This window comes from Camelina sativa, chromosome 3 (genome assembly GCF_030686135.1).
Source record: "Camelina sativa cultivar CO46 ecotype springtype chromosome 3, ASM3068613v1".
Taxonomy (NCBI): domain Eukaryota; kingdom Viridiplantae; phylum Streptophyta; class Magnoliopsida; order Brassicales; family Brassicaceae; genus Camelina; species Camelina sativa.
In genome coordinates, this window is record NC_141882.1 from 541,739 (window position 1) to 560,669 (window position 18,931).

Genomic DNA, 18,931 nt, shown 5'->3' on the forward strand with positions numbered 1-18,931 from the left:
CCTTCGAGGTAACCGGATAAGGATAATACTCACTTTAGTGTTTCGATTTTGGGACTTTAGATTCACTAGGTCACTCGTAACTTAATCTTCTAACTGATTTTACGAAAGAAATCTTCTTTTTTTTTTATTAAACCTTTTTTTTTTAAAAACAATTTTCCGTTAGTAACTGCATAAAACTGTTACTTGTTCTTTAAGTTACTTTTGCCATTACACGAGTTTCGCTTTTATTTAATTGAAAATAATCATACTAGTTAAACCCACACCATGGGCCTTCAAATCATACGAGTTTCGCTTTATTCTTCTTCTTCTTCTTCTTCTTCTTCTTCTTCTTCTTCTTCACGTCTAGTAAAACGATGATCCGCAGGCAAACAGTCCAACAACTACATAAGGGCAGGAGAGGGGGGTCAAAATTAGAATTGTGAACAATGACAAAATATATGCTAGGATGCTTTATTACCTCGCGTTTATGTCGCCTACTAGTAACATGAGTGTTGAAATTTTCAAAGCCTTGGTAAGGTAGATCCTTGTCGCATACTGAGCAAATCCAGAAGGCAGACTCACTCGTTTCATCAACGCACTTATCATCCTCAAGAGAAAACAAGCTAAGAGAATCGCATGGAACCGGCTGAAGAACGTTGTATCCCCTCGATTTTAGCCGGGAAGCAATCATAGAAGGGTAGGATGTTAAAAAGGGTGTGACCAAGGATTTTGGATCGGATATGACCATAAAATTAGCTGGAGGTGGATTACTATTCATAAAGCGAGAAAGAAGACTATCCAAAGTGTCAAAAAACCCTGTTTCAGAAACAGAAGACTTGAGACTCTCTATTCAACAAGTAAAACATCCATTACCAAGAAAGGTGCAAAGATGAGAAGATCCTAACCATGGAAAATGTTATTAAGAGCGATTCCACTGGAATAGACTCCTTCAAGAATGTCATTAGGGACTTCTGTTAGTCTTCCAATGGCAGTGATGGAGAGAGGACCAGAGCAGCCTTCTTTCTTCAAGAACCGCTTGATGCACGGACCGACCAGACTGGCATCACAGCCAGGGGGAACCGGACACGAATTGATGTCCCAATAGACCATTGTCACAGGCCCCAAACTTTCTCTTGCAAGAAAGGCTGGATTTACATGTTTCTGCAGTTGAGAAAAGACAATATGGGGGTCAAACAAAACTAGAAAATTTAGATATTAAAACAGATTTCGGTAGCATCCTCACCATGGGAGTAACAACACGTGGAGCATATAACCTCCTAATCTGCTTGAACAACAAATGAACAAAGGGGGGTCAAAACAAGGAAGTGACTACTTGTGGTAACAGAGGGTGTTTGACTTAAAAAAAAAAAAAAAAAAAAAACAGTTGGGACAATGACGACAAAATGTACAATGCATGATTACCAGCAGTTCATGATGTTCTTCATCAGATAGATGCGCGATGAAAGTTGCAAAGCTTTGGCCAGGAGGATCACGGGCACATACTAAGCAATCCCACAAGGCAGATTCAGCCGTTTCCTCCCCAACTACCCCTGAATCTGTTGAGAAAAAAGAAATTAGAGTAGCCAGTTGATCAAAGCAACAACTTCATTTGTTGGTTATTTCTAATTCAACTAACAACACAGAGAGAGGACAAACACACACACATTTCATAAGTAAGGTGGAAAGAGAATGATATGGAAATGGCTGGATAGGGATTTTGCCGAGTGATTGTAGACCGAGAGTTGAATTAGAGTAGGCATTTGGATCGGATATGACCATAATATTAGCTGGATCTGGATATGACAAACCAATGTATTCTAAAATGTCACCTGTTTGAGAAAAAAAAAACTAAAGACATGAGACTCTATCTATCAGCAGATCATCCATTACTGTAGAAAGGCTCTATAAGGATGAGAGAAGATATTTAACCGTGGGGGAGAAGTTGAAGATTGATTCCACTGGAAAAGACCTCTCTCAGGGTTTCAAGAGGGACGTCCGCTAGTTTGCCATAGGCAGTGACGTTGAGAGGACCACGGTAGCCATTCTTCTCCAATAACCGCTTAATACTCGGACGGACGAGACGAGGATGAAAGCCATCGGGAACCGGGCACATCTTGATGTCCCAATAGACCCATGTTACAGCCCCAGCCTGCTTCTGCGTAGCCCTCTTTATCCCCTTCATCATCTCCTTCATATCCATCTCTATCTTCTTCATCTCCTTCATCTCGTTCATCTTCTTCATCTTCTTCATCTTCTTCTTCACCTCCTTCATCTCCTTCATCTCCTTCATCTCCTCCATATACTTCATATCCTGCATATCCTGCTTATCCTTCATCTCCTTCATCTCCTTCATCTCCTTCATCTCCTTCGTCATATTTATTACTCTTGTAAAATACCCTAACGAAGAAAAAACAGCCAAATATCAGATAGGGTAAAACAGCCAGCGGAGTAAAATCGAACTAAGGTTTCTTATCCAAACACAAATATTGATTAAGGAAAAAGGGGGAAAGTGAGGGCGGAGATCTCACCGGAGATGTAGTATAGGCGGGGGGGGGGGGGCGGAGTAGCTGCTTCGTTCGGCGTGGCAAAATCGACGAGGAAGATTGATGAATACGAAAAGAAGACGGAGGAGAGAACAAGAGACAACAAAGCGGAGCAGTACAAAACTTTCCAATCCCTCCTTGCTTACTTTTTTTTATATACGGGATACTTTTCTTTTTGGGCTTCATAAAAACAACAAGCCCATTCATATTTACTCGGCCTGCAACCTCTATGAGAATGAATAACTAATTGGCCGACTTATCACACTAGGGCTCAAATGAAGACCTATCATCTTTTTTTTTTCTTTTTTTTTTTTATAAGGAGTTTATGATCCGATTTGTATTTAACTATTTGCATCTCTTACACCTAATTCCATTTAATGTAAACAAATTTTGTAACAGAGGACCTGAGATTGACAACGGAGAATCAATCTCGATCTTGCCGTGTCTGTAAAGTTAACGTAACCTGTTGACCTCTCTCTAGTGTCTCTATGCCTTGGGTCGTCCTCTACGTAATGTGCGCTCGGATCCAACACGAGCTGATCATATGACCTCTCTAAAACCACCATGTTCGCAGCCGGAAGGGTATGAGAGCTTCCGTTTTTGTTGCTAGAGGTTGCCACGTGAAGAAGATAAACCACCATGTTCGCTGGAAGGGTCAGAGAGCTTTTCCAGATAGAGAGGTCTGATTGATTGCATGAAACGTAACCATTTTGTTTTTTTTGTTCTATAAGTTAATTAGCAATTCCATCAGTTTCTCTTTTAGTAAGTATAATTTTTTTTGTTCTATAAGTTAATTAGCACATAAGTTTACTTAGTTAAACAAACACATACAGTATAAGCTTACTTGGTTAAACAAACACAGATAAGCTTACTTGGTTAAACAAACACCATGGGCCTTCTTCACTTCTTCTTATTCTCGCCTTTCTCACCATGGTTGAGAGGTTCCCGACAACTGCTTGAAACCAAATGCACATCCAGTCAGGAAAAAGAAAAAACAACAACATGGGTCAAATTTAGGCAAACAAAAAATTTAGGCAAACAAAACTAGCATAAGTATGAATATGTCCTTCCAGTTTGGCTAGGATACCTGATTACCTTCTGTTGATTGATACCACCAGAGAGATGTGTGGTGAAACTTTCAAAATCTTGAAAAGGAGAACGAAGTTCGTTGCATACTGAGCAAATCAACAAGGGAGGTTTACACGTTGCACTGCACTTGCACTCATCCTCCTCAAGTTCCACCGAGTCTGGAAAAAAATAAAAGTAATTAATCAGTTGAACAGCAGGTTTGTTATTTCGACAACGCTGGGAGAGATGACAAACACACACCTGCCAGACAAAAGATCTGAAGAGAATCATTCGGAAACGGCTTCAGAAGGTTGCATCTCAATTGTAGAGAGTTAGACTGACAAGCGAAGATCTTGGCATTGGATATGACCATTATGTTACGTAGAGGATCAGGCCAATTGGCACACTCAGAAACGAGCTTGACAGTGTCTGAGGGACCTGTTTCAGAAACAAAGGACCTTGAGACTCTTATCTATTCATCAAGGAAAACAACATCCATTACAGTAGAAAGGCCTAAGGATAAGAGAAGATATTAACCGTAGGGGACGTTATGAAGAGTGATTCCACTGGAATAGACTTTTCCCAGAATATCATTAGGGACGTCTGTTAGAACGCCAATGGCAATGATGGTGACATAATCAGAGCAGCATTCTTTCTTCAAGAACCGTTTGATGCACAGACCGACAAGACTAGGATCAAAGCCAGGGGGAACCGGACACGAATTGATGTCCCAAAAGACCAATGTCTCACTATAGACCCAGTCTAAGTGTGGAATTAAGGGTGGAACTGCAATGTTCGTAGGCTTCAGCTTGACGTCTTTTGTTTTTTTTTTTTTTTTTTTGTGCAAACAGCTTTGCGTCTTCTTTTTTATTTATTTGTGTAAACAGCTTCGCGTCTATGTGTGGAATAGAGGGTTGACCTGCAATGTTCCTTTGCTTGGCCGTGAGCCACGCCTCCAGTGGAGAAAAGACGATATGGGGGGTCAAAACTACTAGGCAAACAAAACTATAAAAAAATTTAGAAATTAAAACATGACTTTGGTAGCATCCTCACCAAACCAATGGGAAAAAGACGCGAGGAATACCTAGCAAGATTTCCCTTGAACAACAAATGAAAATGGGGTCAAAAACTAGGAAGTGACTACTAGAAAAAGAAAGGGAGATTCTCAAAAATAGCACCAAATTCCAAACTAACATCTCTAAAATTCCAAAATAGCACTAATTAATCTTTGAAATTAAATCCTAAATTCAAAATACTAAACCCTATAGTGCTATATTTGGAATGTGTACTATAGTTGTCCATAAAACATTGATTTAGTGGTAAAATATTTGTCAAAAAGAAAAGAGAAATGCTAGAATGTTTGATTACCAGCTGTTGATGAACTTCTTCACGATGTTTTTCACCACATAGATGAGCCATGAAATCTTCAAAGCTTTGCGCAGCATGATTATGGCGGCATACAAAGCAATCCCAGTAGACATATTCACCCGTTTCCTCCTCCTCAGATTCATCCGTAGTGTCACCCGTTTCCTCCTCCTCAGATTCATCCGTAGTGTCACCCGTTTCCTCCTCCTCAGATTCACTCGTAGTGTCAACCGTTTCCTCCTCCTCAGATTCACTCGTAGTGTCAACCGTTTCCTCCTCACATTCAACCGTTTCCACCTCCTCAACTACCCCTGAATCTGTGGAGAATTAAAAAAAAAAAAAAAAAAAAAGTAGCCAAGTTGATCAGTAACCGATACATTTGGTTGGTTGTTTCATCCAACAAGAAATTGAGAGAGAGAGAGAGAGAGGACAAACACAATACCTTCTTCCATAAGTAAGCTTTCAAGGGAATCAACTGGATACGGATGGAGACGGTTGTGGCCCCACAATTCGATAGAGGAAGGTAAATAAGGGCAAGTTTTCGGATCGGATATGACCATAACATTAAATGGAGATGGACCTTGCAATGCCTTAGTTACGTTTTCAAGGTCTAGATCATGATATGTCTCTCTGCCAATTACGTAATCAAGGTCTAAGTTACCTGTAAGAGAGAAAGAAAAAAAAAAAACAGTGAGTAAAGACATATAAGTAAGAAGATCAATTACAGTATAATGGAAGAAAGGGGAATAACCGCGGGTGACGATGGAAAGATTGATTCCACTGGAATAGACTTCTCTCAGGATCTCAACGGGTAGGTCCGATAGTTTGCCAAAGGCAGTGACGGTGAGAGGACCATGGTAGCCTTTCTTCTCCAAGAACCGTTTAATACTCGCACGGACCATACTCGGATGAAAGCCATCGGGAACAGGGCACCATCTTGATGTCCCAAAACACCTTAACTACCTGCGTAGCCTTCTTCATCATCATTTATTCAAGACGACGGCTCTTGTAAAATACCTTCCTTAAGCGAAGAAAAAACGTAATTATCAAAACTAATCACGAAAGCAAATCGAAGGGTAAATACAAATATCAGATAAGCATTATTATTTATTAATATTCATAAACCCAAAAAAAAAAAAAAAAAAAAAACATTCTAACTAGACTTCCGGTAAGGTAATAATATTCAGCCGAAGAAGTGAAATCGAACTAGGTTTCTTTATCCAAACCAACTATTTATTGATAAGGAAAGGGGAAAAGTGAGAGCAGAGAGCTCACCGGAGATGTATTATATAGGCTGGGGGGGGGGGGGGGGGGGGAGTAGCTGCTGCTTCTTTCGGCGTGGCAGAACAAAGACGGAGGAGGATTGATGAATTTAATTGAATACGAGAAGACTAATAATTTACAATCCCTTTACATTTTTTGTTTTTTATTACGGGATACTTTTTTTTTTGGGCTTCATAACAAGAAGCCCATTCATATTTACTCGGCCCACAACCTTTATGAGAAATAACTAACTAATTTGGCCGACATAACACACTACAGTAGGGCTCAAATGCTTGAAAAAAGTTATAAAAAAAAAAAACCCCCAAACACACCTGACCGCTGTCGTATTTGTTTACCTTACGGCTGAAGAAACACCAAGACTTATCTTTCAATTTGATCCTCGCTGACCTGACCAATCTTTCTTCAATCCATGAATGAGTAAAAAATTTTACCCCCACAATTTTATTTACCAAGTGTCGTGACTTTAAAGAGAACGAATGATCAGAAAAGGAATGGGGTAAGGAGGATTAGCAAGTTGCACATTTTTCTTTTAATCAAAGATCTCTATCGGCGTATAGTTTCTACTGTAGAAAGATACAACAGTTGTTACTCTCAGCACGTAGTCTAATATTATTACATTTTTGTTCTTTTCTTTACATGCTTCTTCTTTTTTTTGTTCAATTTGATGGAAAATATAGTAAGGGTCTCTGGTTACATTGACGTTTTTATATATTGAGAAAACTTCGTAGAAGGCGTAAATCAAAGAAGCAAACATCATATATATAGGATAATCATAGTACGAAAGTAATTTTTTTGCTAAATCTTACTATTTTTTTTTTTTTATCAATGCTAAATCTTACTATTAGATAGATACGTTTATAGTACGTAAGAAATTACGAAGGCGAAAGTAAAGTAAAAAAACACGCGGCATATGCATAAGCAAGTTGCAATTGTGGAACAATGAAGTTGTGAAGTACATAGTGGTGGTGGGCCAGGAAATGCTCTACCAAACACCATCCATCGACCAAATCTAAATACAGTATGTGAACTGATTGTGCCACGTGGGAGCGTTTTAAATTACACGCGCCCTTCTTCCTTTTCAACCAAGGCACAGTTTCAACTTTCAACTAATAAACAAAAAGGCTATGGCTGTAATAAAATCCTCTTTACAAATAATATCGGAACATGAATCTTTGTTTGATTTTTGTAATCATATTAACTCTCAACTCTCAAGAAGAGGAAGACAAATTTGAGCATTTTGTTAGCTGTTATCTATCTTGTTCGTATATGAGTCGTAATGATCACCATTTCTTATCAAAGATTCATACTTTCTTAAAATCTCTAGAATTTTCTATATTAAGAATTATTTTAAACAACCAATCAGGATTTGAATTTTGTTAGCTGTTATCATTCATTAACATTTTTTAAATTTTCAAAATTTTTTAGAAAAAGAAAAATTTTAAATTTATGCAAATAAAAGAACTATGCACATATCTCACATCGACTAGAAAATTTGTAGACAATGATTCAAAACCAGTATAAATAAAATTAATATGCTTCCAACAACGAATGAGCAGGAAAGCTTGATTTATCAGGCATCCAAGTTTAAAAGTATATTCGGTTTGATCCGGTTTTTTATTTGATCAAATTAAAACTTTAAGAAGTTTGAAATAAATAAATTATAATATTTAAAAATTTGAAAAGTTTTAATATTATAAATATTGAAACTTTTAAAAGTTCTTAGCTTTTAAAAAGTTTTTAAATATTATAATTTTAAAATTTGAAAAGTTTAAAATATTAGAAATATTGAAACTTTTTAAAAGGTTCAAAATCTATATTTCGAAACCTTTTAAAAGTTTAATATATTATAAATATTTCTGTAAAACAGAAATTATCTTATTTATCTACGTTTGTGCTTTTTATTTTTTATGAGCTGTAAAACATATTTTTGTGTATGATTTTATAGATAAGTTGATATTTTTTCATTAATTTTTTATTTTTTTATCTTATTTTTTATTTTCATGAGAAAATAAATGATTTTGTTCTTGGAGTTTGATGGATTAACAAATTGTGTGATAGTCTAAAAAAAAATTTTTTAGTGGAAGAAAGTGAAGAAGTTGGCGAGGATGAAGAAGAAAAAGAGTATAGCGAAGAACCATGCGGTAAAAGTAATGATGAAGATTACTACAAAATTTGACAATAGAAATGATAAAAAATAATATGAAGAATAAAAAAACATTGAATAAAAAACACAAAAACATAGGTGGTAGCGATCAATTAAATATGAAAACGAGTTAAATTCATGATGATAAAATTGTTTTGTTTTTCTCGTGATCAAAGAAATGGTTTAGGATATCTGAGGCCATCAGTTTGATTTGCCTCGTCTGGACATCAAGTTAAATTTATGATTTTTTTTTTATCAGATTTGATTTTATAACACAACTGATTTTTATATTTTAAAAATTGTGTATCTGAAATTTAATTTTTTCTTAGTACTAATTTTAATTTTTTATGAGATAATATTTTATTACCGTCATCAGTCATATATAGTTTTCATCAAAATATATCAAATATACCGGCGTAGTTTGGATTCAAAACATAGTACAATACAATAATACAATAGGGAAATTTACAAAACATGATTTGTTCTGAAAAGTTACTACCGCCTTAAAATTTATGTAGTTAGAGGCCTTTATTCGGTCCATTATGCGGCCCAATTCGAGTCATTGAGTAACAATTGTATAAATCATTAATTCACTGACGTATAAAGTAAATATGACCGTTTAGAAACAATTAAGGTTTATTGGCGTTCAAAATAAAAAATAAAAAACGAATTAAGTTTATCTCTTCACGCGCTAGCTACCGATTTTTAAAACAGGGAGCTATGCTATGCAGCAGGGTTGGCGCGTCTCTAATGCCCGTAAGATCGTACATTTGTTACAATTTTATTATGTAAAAAAAGAGTTTCAATTAATCTGCCACTTAAGATTTGACAGTCGAACGTTGGGTAGCAGATAAAAAAATATGAACGTTTGAAACAATTGTTACCGTTATGAATATAGTAATTTTATTTTTATAAACAATTGTTACCGTTATGAATGACATCTATAAATATTAGCTTCTCCTCTTCTCGTTCAAAGTTCAAAACACTAACTCTTAAAACGACTAAAACTCTGTTTTTCTTTTCTTTCCATGTCCGAATATGTTCTTCCACTTACGTTTTCAAGTCAAAATTATAGTTCTCAGTTCTCACATCCTCTAAGACAACACATAGAGGCATCATCACCCTTTAATTAAAGGTAAGACTCTGGTCCGAACGTTTTTATTTTCTCTGTTAAACTATATAGTGTTCAGCTTGGTTAATAATTAGTTTTGGAAACATTTCAAATGAACATGTTTTGAATCCAGCTCGTCGTATATATATATATATAAGTGTTTAGTAAAAATGCTCATAAGAATGAGGGGCTTGAAATGTTGTTGTCTTCATAAATGGTAGTATGCATGATAGTAGAAAAGTACTTTAAATTGGTTTCGATATAGTGTCCTCTCTGTTTCACTGCCTTAAAAAGTACATATATTTTATGATAGTAGAACGAACGATTGTTAAGTTTTTTTATTATTATTATTAAAATGGATTTTAACAAAATTGTTGGGTTTATTAAAATGACGTCTGAACTGAAATGTTGTTCTAATTTTTGGTTTATTTGTAGAGAAAAAGTGTAACGGAAATTAATAATTATTCGACCCATTTTTGCAGATGGCAGTGAAACGAGTGAAGCTTGATTCGTGTGTGTATTCGTCTATGGCTTTCATCGTCCGTCTTAATCTCTAAGTATTTATTGTATGTTAGGATATATATAAATGAGAACGAATGATGTAGTTATGTGTTTATTAGATGTATGTATAGGGATATTGTATGCGTGTTGTGTTAGATGTATGAATATAGGGTTATTGTGTGCGTGTGTGTGTGTTAGATGTATGAATAGGGGGTCAAGGTAACGACAAATTCTGCAAAATAGCGAATACGCCATATGCAAAACAAGTAACAAAATCAGGAACATTCTAAACAAAACACACCACACGAACACATCCTAAAACAAAACACGAAACATCAAAGTAGCAGCTATAAACACAAAGTAACAAACAAAATCACGAACACATTATATTCGAAAACAAAACAACACAAAACACATCCAAGCAAACTAAAAAAAAAAAAAAAAACACGTTAGTCGAAAGCACAATCTAAACAATGGATGCTGAAAATAGTGAACGCCAAAGCAACCGCGTTAGTCGAAGCACGAAAAACATTTTTAAAGATAATAGAATCAACTCATGCGCTAGCAATTATAACAGTACACATTTGCGAGATACAAATTTCTTCACATGATTTTTAAAAGGTTATTTTTTATTTTTGTTCAAATTTCAACTTGGCTTATGAGATACATAAATTACATACGTCATAAATTGTAAGAGTTTTACAAAAGAGTTTTTACAAAGGCGAAGTAAAAATTGATGGTGGCCAGGAAATCTTACCAAACAGGCAAACACCAACCAACGAACAAAATCTAAAATATGTGAAATTGGGCCACGTGAGTTTCACATTTTAACCAAGGCACAGTTTCAACACTAAAATCTTCTTTACAATATCAGAGAAAAATATTCGACTGCTAAAGTAGTTATTCGTAAATCAATAGTTGTTCAGTTACAAATATGATACTGTAATCATACAAATCTCAAAAAGAGGGAGAAAAATTCTAATGGGGTTTGCCGGTTTGGGCAAAAAGTGTAACGTGGCCATGTGCGTATGATGAAGACTAAAAAGTCTCTTTCGAAAGAGACTCTGACTAACCCACACAAAAGAGTTTTGATTTGATATTGATCTTTGTTTCCTTTTGGCTGAGAACCTGAAATCTTTTGTGTGGGTTAGAAGTAGTAGTAGCTAGGTAGGACCAGAAGAGTCTGAGTTTGTTAGCTTATCTATCATATTTGAATTGAACTTTTATCCAACTTTATATTCTCTGACCAATACTTCTAACATTCACCCCTTTGACAAAAAAAAAAATATTAGTCCACATTTACAATAGCGAAAAATTACAGAATAAGATGAACATAAAATTTAGTTACTTGTACAAATTTATCTTTCCTAACCACTTCTTAGCACAAATCCACCCTTTTAATATAGAGAGAGTACGTACATACGAAGCACAGTCACACAATATGAAAAAGTTACAAAACCAGAGATAGACATAGCTTATGCTTCTACAAATTTCGAAAGTACAAAACGGTGTCTTCTTTGGTCTCGTTTATTGTTTTCATGTGAAAGTTGGTGAAATTTCTTGACTAATCTTTGTATCATCCTGTGAATCAAACTAGCTCTTTTCTTCTTGACCCTATCTTCATTCTCTCGAGTCACAGTCCCTTGACCCATAGCTTGGCTCACCTGGGAACATATTTGAAAGAAACAACAATTGAAATTTCTAATCTGGTGAGTGGTGCTTACTGCTTAGCATTTAAAGTAAAAGAGATAATAATTCCCCACCTCTTGATCTGATGACACTAACTTGATTGTTGTTGAGTCAGGAGATTGTTGAGTTTTGATCTGGTCACTATCACAAATGCTAGAAGTTTCAATAGAGTTCTGTCAAATAAAACAAAAAACGTACGCTTAGTGAGGTGAAATCTGAAAAAAGAGGATCATATAAGTACACACAAGTATACAAATCTTTGCTTACTGTTGTTGCAGAAATCGAATCAGAATCAGAATCAGTATCATTATCATCACTGCTATGATCATCAAAGACACCAGTCAATGGCTTTGGAGGTCTGTAATCGCTACAGTCCTCTTGCACAGAAACAATCTTACTATGGTCATCATCAGCATTGAACAAACTATTCCAATCATCAGTCGATATATTGTTGATAGCCCGGCGCACTGCATCTTGGAGCTGAGTTTCTTGCTGCACTCCAAGAAAGCCACTAAGCTGACTTGGATTCTGTATTCCTTGGCAATACGACGATCCCTGAAACATGAGAAGATAACACAAACCAGAATTCTCTATGACTGATATGAGCCATGGTTTTTGAAGATTTAAAAGACAAAACAGAGAAAGTTTGAGATTGACCCACCTCAGATCTTGGACTCAGTTCTCCAGAATTGTTCATAAGAGGGATTAAAGAGTGATTATTCTCAATTTCACTACCAATAGAGGAAGACGAAATCTCACTCTCTTCACCCTTGAACTCAACTTTACAGAGTGTATATTTCATAATCTATACAAAAATCAAACACGAACCATAAAGGGAACCAACAACAAAACCCTAAAAAAGGGTCAATCAACTTAGAATATACGATCACGAGAACCAACAACAAAAGAAATATAATTACAAATCAATCAAATCCCAATCGCAACAGTAACAACACAAAACCCTAGAAAAATAAAAACAGGGCAATTAAATAAGAATCAACGAGTACGAGCAATCACGCCGCAGCTAGTATAACAAAACACCAAAACCCTAAAAAGGTTACCTGATTAGGAGGAGATAAGGGCGTAGCGTGGTACTCGTGCATAACCCAATTGGACTTGGAACCACCACGATGCTTAAACACCAAAACCCTTTTCTCACCGATCTTTTCACGATTGCCTCTTCTTTTGCGGATGATACACATGGTCTTTCCAGTTTTCTTCCAAAACCCTGATTTTGTTGTTCTTCTCTGTTGATCACCTCTGTTATACTTGTTTTCCTTGACACCAAAGAAATACCAAACCCCATCTCTCGATCTGATCCTAGACTTACAAGGTAAATCCCAAGGATCGACGCTACAGATATCAACTGTGCTGATGACTTTGTCGACACGGCACGTGTCACTCTCGAGATTTTTAGGTCGGAGGTAATGGTCGACGATCTCCTCGTCGGTCGGACGGAATCTGAATCCCACCGGATTCATCATTGTCGCTGTTCTGTGGTAGGAAGGTGGAAGACGAAGTTGTGTTTTTATTGTATTGATTTAGAAGTTAAATTATATAAAGGCAGTGACGGGAGTGAGTGACGTCAACTATGACGAAGTGGTCCGACAAACAAAGTGTGCGACGTCATATGTGATGAAAACACACACGGACCCCATCCATCATTCCCAAGCTCACATGGCTGCACACTTGTCTTCTTTTTTTCTTTTCTTTCCTTTTCATACTGCTCTTATTTTCTTGACTGAAAAAAGAATCACAAAAAGGATATTTATTTGTTTTTATGATAATGGCTTCAATTGTCTTTTTTATTCATTATGAAAATTCACTAATATATATGCAGCAGACCGACTGGGCCCTTCTTTTGATTTTTGCTGAGATTCTTTTAAATTTAAAGATTTTTTAGTTTTTCTTTTTTTTAAAAAAAGAAGTGTGAATTGATCACAAAAGCTGAATGGATTTTAACATGTTGTTATCTTTATTATTTAACGCGTCGTTTTATGACACGAACGCATTAAGTTCATCCACGGTTCAGAAATTTTTGGTTTCATTTTTTTTTTCTGACCGCAAAAAAGGAAATTTTTGGTTTCTTTAAATTCATACAGTATTTTGTATAAAGTAAAGTTTATCAGTTTACGACGACCTTTTGTGACATTCAATCAAAGGTGTTTTAGGCGTATACTTAATAAAAATTATGATTAGCGCAATTGGGGGGAGAGGGCTTGGACTTTGGACTTAAACAAACAACATGACAATATATGCACGTGGTACACTTATGATGTAGACTACTACTAATTAATAGTCCAAAAAAAAACACTCTTGTCATTACTAAAACTAAGTATCTTGATTTGATATATATTCTCTTTGCTTTCTTTTGTAGTAACAAGATAATGGAACACGCTACAATAGCAATTGGTCTACATTATATGTGTACCACGAATTCACCTTTTACATATATATATAATGGAAAACGCTACAATTTGGAAAAGTTACAAAAACAAGATAGACATAATATAAACTCGCTCTTTTCCTTGCTAAGGAAGATAGACACAAAACTAACTCTTCTACATATATGGAAAGTACAAATAGGTGTTGTTGATCATAATAATTGATATCATGTTCTTTAGTTAGAAGAACATAGCTGAATTTTCTTGACGAATTTTTGTATCATCCTGCAAAAGAAACCAGCTTTTTTGTTCTTGATCATCATCACTTGACCCAATTTATTATGCTCACCAATCTCAGTCCCTAGTGCATCATCGTCATAAGTTTTCTTCTTCTTCACAGGTGTTTCTTTGACTGTCGAGGTAGCAGATTCTGGCAGCAGGTCTGTGATGATTTGGTTTGAGCTACCAAAACTATCACAAGTGCTCCAAGTTTGAATGGAACTCTGTACGTATGAAACAAAACTCTATATATAGCGTTATGAGGTAGAAACCGAAAACAGAGGAAATTATAATGTTGGTAACATAATAAAAAAAATTGCTTACCGTTGTTGGAGAAACCGAATCAGAGTCACTACTATTATCAGAGAAGACACCGGTCAATGGCTTTTTAGGTCTGTATCTGTTATATTCTTCCATGTAAACACCCTTACTCTGTTCGTCGTCATCATCAGCCGCTAAGCCTACGAAATCAGGACTTAATATATTATCCATAACCCAGTCCAGTGCATCCAAATCTAGAGGAGATCCAGTAATCTGACATGGATTCTGTAAAAAAGGGGAACAACACAAGTAACGTCAGAAATTGTCAGAAGATTCTCCATGACTAACTATTAATGATTTTGAAGATCGATGTGAATAGAAAAAACTAATAAAGTTTTGAGAGTGACCAACCTTAATCATCAAGCCACCAATATTATCATTACTCATCGGAGCTGGGTATAAAGAGCGACTTTCCTCAATTTCTCTCTTTTCACCCTTAAACTCAACTTTACAGAGTGTATATGTCATCATCTGTAAAAGTAAAATGATTAGAGCAACAACAACAACAACAACAACAACAACAGCAGTAACAAAGAACCCTAAAATTAAGTTTGGGATCCGAGTATGAACCTGGTTAGGAGGAGAGAAGAAGGTAGCGTGATACTCGTGCATAACCCATTTGGATTTCAATCCACCTTTCAAGTAAAACATCAAAACCCTTTTTTCACCAATCTTTTCGCCATTACCGCTCTTTCGCTTGATATCCATTGTCTCTCCGGTTTTCTTCCAAAACCCAGACTGTGTTTTTCTGCTCTGCCGGTCACCTCTGTTATATTTGTTCTCTATACGGCCAAAGAAATACCAAACCAGATCGGTCGTTTCGACTATGATAGTCGCCATGGCTGGGACAAAGAAAAAGACAACAACAACAAAAAAAAGGTTTTAGAAATACAACAATTTGGGTGGTGGGGGAGTTGTGATTTTTGAGAGAGAGAGTCTTATTTACAAGGTAAATGCCAAGGATCGGAGCTACAGATATTGACTGTGCTAATGACTTTATCGACATGACTCGTGTTACTTTCCAGATTTTTGATCCGGAGGTAATAGTCGAAAATCTCCTCTTCGGTCAGACAGAACCTGACTCCGATCGGATTAACCAATCTCGAGAGCGACATAACTTTCAGACAAGCAACCGAATAAGGTAAACAGAACAAAAGAAAAGAGCAAAAAAAAAAAAAAACAAGAAAAGAGAAGAGATGGGAATGTTCAGATTCAGAGAACTTATTAGAAGAAGAGAGCTTTATGCAAGTAGAAAGAAGTACGATGAAGTGTGCTTCTTTATTTATTAAGGGAGAACCCGTCCCAGTTTTATTCGAATCTTTCTTTTTTTGTTTTTTGAAAAATAACACTAGATCATAAAAATAGTGCGTAGAAGATACGCTAAGTGGACTCTAAGGTTTTCTGACTAAGGCGTAGGTTAGTTGGAATGATAATATACATACGTGTCTCATCTCCTATCACTTGTTAATATGGTTACACTTGTTTTTTTTTTTTTTTTGTAATGTAACTACGTCGACGGTTATTACTTATTTAGCATAAACAGTGACACGTTTGTCTTATGTGGAGCCGAATCTTTAAAAAAAAGGTAAGAGTTAAGAGATGAATGATGTTATAATTTTTCTCACTTCTGTTCTTTTTTTTTTTTTTTTTTTTTTTTTTGCTACTTGAAGTAAAAAACAGCATTGTAGTATATAATAACATTTACGTTAGCGTTGCTTTGATTTTCATTCTGGAATCATTTATGTCTACACGACAAAACCTCTTTACTTTGTAACTCTTGATAAGTATTATGAATAGTAAAAAGTAGTTTTCAAACTGAAAACTGCTATACCATTCATTCATTACTTATAGTTGTGATAGTGTTTGTGTTTATCAATGATACAATCATACAAATATGGATTCTATGAACATTCAATTACAAACGTGTGGAAGAGAACACATAAAGACTGATTCTTGTCAAGGAGAAAATAAAAGCATATATGCAGAGTGAGCTATGATTTTACTTGATTAAGAGGAGACCAATGGCAGTGACGATGAGTGTTGAAGGTAAACCAAACTTGAAGTGTTTTGTGAAAGTGAGAGTGTATCCATGGCTCCCTGCTCTGCGTGCTTGCTCACACACTATCAGGTTTGCAGCTGAACCAAGCAACGTCAAGTTCCCAGCCACCGTGCTCACCCACGCCAGCAACAACCACGCCTTCTTCTCCTCCTCCCTCCCCATTGCTGATGCCGCCACTCTTGCTCCCAGCAAAAGCACTGCACACATTTAAAAGACAAAAAGAATCATTCATTCGCAATGGTCCTGCTGTTCCTTTCAAATCAAGAAATTGTCTGAATTTGTTTGTAGAGCGAACATAGCATGTTTGCCTTTAAGGGTAGTGACGTTACCGGTAGGTACATTAGAGGCTACATTGGAGAGGACAAGAATCACAACTGCTAGAACCGCGGTTCCTTTGGCTTGATCGATTTTGGCATATGGCTCCATTAGGTCCCATAAAGCGGTAGGGATACCAGTTTTGTTGAATCCATCAACGGTTATGAACATCCCGCAGAAGAAGATCAAAAGCGAGTACGACACCTGCGAATCACAACAAAAAAGGTTACAACTTTAAAATTGTATCTTTGAAAGAGTTTGGTTTTTTACCTTCTCGAGAGATGGCCTTGCGTCTTTGAAATCAAGAACAGCGAGAGCTAGAGCCGCGGTAATTGCAGCCCACGACATGTTTAAACCCATAAGCATAGACACTAGCATCCCTAACGTGATTAAATAAACACTTGACTTCCATAAAACTCTTCTCCATTTCTTGGTTTTGAACATACTGTTGTTGTCATTGATATCTCCTTGAGACTCTGCGTCGGTTTGTAGTTCTCTTGACGCGTTTGAATCGCGGCTTATAAGATCGCTCTCACCAGCCGAACCCGCTCTGTTTCTGAGCGTATCAGCAGCATCCATTCTCAAGTTCGATTCTTCGGATGTAGCTGGTGGTGGAAACGTAGCTGGCGAAAACCTATGAGAGCTGACATCTTCTTCAGCAACAGAGACAACTTCAGAATCAGCAACTTCTCCTGCTTTCTCTTCGTCCTCTTTATGATCAGACAACACCCGCCAATACATACCGAGAAGAAGCAAAGCATTGACGGTAATACCAACAATCATAGCAGGAAAAACACCAAAAAGAAACTCCCCAAAGGGTATCTTGCTTTGAACAGCAATAACAAGATTCTGAGGATTCCCAATGGGAGTAGCGGAAGAACCAATATTGGCACTCGTGGCCAAAGCGAGCAAAAAAGGGTGAGGAGGGAGGTTCTTTTGCCTAGCGATCTTCAACACAAACTCGGTTAAAACCACACAAGAAGTATCATTAGTGAAAAGAGCGCTTGAAACCGCGGAAACAAGACAGACTCGACAAAGCAAGTCTTTAGGTCCTCTGCTTTTCCAAGAGAGCAATGTGCCTAAGTACTTGAACATATCAGCTCTCTCAAGGTATATACTAACAACCATAGTGCCAAAGAGAAGGCCAAGGATGGGGAGATCGATGGCAGCGTAAGCTTGTTCCGGTGTTATCACTTGGAAGATAACCATTAGCATTGCACCGAACAGAGAACCGGCGGTTCGACCGATTGGTAGTAATGGTACAGAGGGGAACACTGCTAATACCCAGAAAATGGCAAAGGCTAATGAACCTAAAACCAGCTTAACTACTGGTGCCATTGCCATTTTTTTTTTTTTTTTTTTGAGTATCTCCAATCAATGATTCAAAAGCATGGATCTTGTAAAAATCAGATAAGAAACACTAAGATCTCCTGATAAAATCTGAGGACGTTGACGATTCCGGTTAGAATCGACGACTCTGTTGGAAAAGAACAAAAAAACAAGAAAAAAGGGAAATTAAATATCGAAGTCAAAAGACAGTTTATTGGGATAATCAAATACAACAAACTTGACCACTTTCATGGTATTATGTAGTATAAACAAATTGTTCAGCGAAAGAGAAATTTCTCGAATAGAGAAAGAAACATACAGTTTCTCTGAAGAAGGAGGAATCGAAGACGAGCGAGTGATAGAGTTACATAGATAACACTCCTCAATCTTTATAGTCGCCCACGACGAGGTCCACCAACCAGACAAAGTCAGCCCCTTTCCAAATTTTCTTTTTATTTCCAAAAGCGAAGAGGAAAAGTCTTTTGTTTCAGATCTTCTTCTTCCCCCTTTTTCAATTTTATTGATATTAACAATAGGGATTTGACACGTCCCTTAGGTTAA

General features: G+C 36.5%; 5 protein-coding genes and 1 long non-coding RNA gene across 25 annotated transcripts; 1 reads left to right on the forward strand and 5 right to left on the reverse strand.

The window, feature by feature from the left end:
- Window positions 1-97: 97 nt before the first annotated feature.
- LOC104759553 (uncharacterized) lies at window positions 98-2,645 on the reverse strand. Its single transcript, XM_087507558.1, has 8 exons — window positions 2,508-2,645; window positions 1,909-2,376; window positions 1,644-1,808; window positions 1,402-1,535; window positions 1,223-1,261; window positions 885-1,140; window positions 458-795; window positions 98-380 (listed from the first exon to the last, which is right to left on the reverse strand). The coding sequence occupies exons 2-8, from the start codon at window positions 2,351-2,353 to the stop codon at window positions 294-296; spliced, it is 1,464 nt and encodes a 487-aa protein (XP_087363684.1). The 5' UTR covers window positions 2,354-2,376; window positions 2,508-2,645; the 3' UTR covers window positions 98-293.
- A 569-nt stretch (window positions 2,646-3,214) lies between these two features.
- On the reverse strand, window positions 3,215-6,380 carry LOC104759559 (uncharacterized). Of its 19 annotated transcripts, XM_087507563.1 has the most exons (10): window positions 6,231-6,380; window positions 5,707-5,972; window positions 5,398-5,616; window positions 4,959-5,272; window positions 4,644-4,688; window positions 4,128-4,543; window positions 3,852-4,028; window positions 3,618-3,769; window positions 3,395-3,474; window positions 3,215-3,246 (listed from the first exon to the last, which is right to left on the reverse strand). In XM_087507563.1, exons 2-6 carry the CDS (start codon window positions 5,855-5,857, stop codon window positions 4,340-4,342), a joined length of 933 nt encoding a protein of 310 aa, XP_087363689.1. In that variant the 5' UTR covers window positions 5,858-5,972; window positions 6,231-6,380; the 3' UTR covers window positions 3,215-3,246; window positions 3,395-3,474; window positions 3,618-3,769; window positions 3,852-4,028; window positions 4,128-4,339. The 19 variants fall into 19 exon arrangements, with proteins under 19 accessions (XP_087363689.1, XP_087363700.1, XP_010480789.1 ...); XM_010482487.3 differs by lacking the exon at window positions 3,215-3,246 and having other exon boundaries at window positions 3,280-3,474; XM_087507560.1 differs by lacking the exon at window positions 3,215-3,246 and having other exon boundaries at window positions 3,280-3,474; window positions 3,610-3,769.
- Window positions 6,381-9,357: 2,977 nt separating this feature from the next.
- Window positions 9,358-10,178, forward strand: LOC104759599 (uncharacterized). Its single transcript, XR_762811.2, has 2 exons — window positions 9,358-9,517; window positions 9,976-10,178. It is a non-coding gene; the product is annotated as an uncharacterized LOC104759599 (long non-coding RNA).
- Window positions 10,179-11,269: 1,091 nt separating this feature from the next.
- Window positions 11,270-13,374, reverse strand: LOC104759615 (NAC domain-containing protein 4-like). Its single transcript, XM_010482528.3, has 5 exons — window positions 12,745-13,374; window positions 12,345-12,488; window positions 11,951-12,238; window positions 11,758-11,856; window positions 11,270-11,658 (listed from the first exon to the last, which is right to left on the reverse strand). The coding sequence occupies exons 1-5, from the start codon at window positions 13,165-13,167 to the stop codon at window positions 11,470-11,472; spliced, it is 1,143 nt and encodes a 380-aa protein (XP_010480830.1). The 5' UTR covers window positions 13,168-13,374; the 3' UTR covers window positions 11,270-11,469.
- A 737-nt stretch (window positions 13,375-14,111) lies between these two features.
- Window positions 14,112-16,032, reverse strand: LOC104759605 (NAC domain-containing protein 5). Of its 2 annotated transcripts, none has more exons than XM_010482517.2 (5): window positions 15,614-16,032; window positions 15,238-15,509; window positions 15,019-15,138; window positions 14,671-14,892; window positions 14,112-14,591 (listed from the first exon to the last, which is right to left on the reverse strand). In XM_010482517.2, exons 1-5 carry the CDS (start codon window positions 15,780-15,782, stop codon window positions 14,304-14,306), a joined length of 1,071 nt encoding a protein of 356 aa, XP_010480819.1. In that variant the 5' UTR covers window positions 15,783-16,032; the 3' UTR covers window positions 14,112-14,303. The 2 variants fall into 2 exon arrangements, with proteins under 2 accessions (XP_010480819.1, XP_010480823.1); XM_010482521.2 differs by having other exon boundaries at window positions 14,112-14,570; window positions 15,614-16,031.
- A 429-nt stretch (window positions 16,033-16,461) lies between these two features.
- Window positions 16,462-18,917, reverse strand: LOC104778525 (silicon efflux transporter LSI2). The gene is made up of 4 exons (XM_010502980.3): window positions 18,690-18,917; window positions 17,312-18,518; window positions 17,056-17,245; window positions 16,462-16,923 (listed from the first exon to the last, which is right to left on the reverse strand). Exons 2-4 carry the CDS (start codon window positions 18,383-18,385, stop codon window positions 16,667-16,669), a joined length of 1,521 nt encoding a protein of 506 aa, XP_010501282.3. The 5' UTR covers window positions 18,386-18,518; window positions 18,690-18,917; the 3' UTR covers window positions 16,462-16,666.
- Window positions 18,918-18,931: the final 14 nt, after the last annotated feature.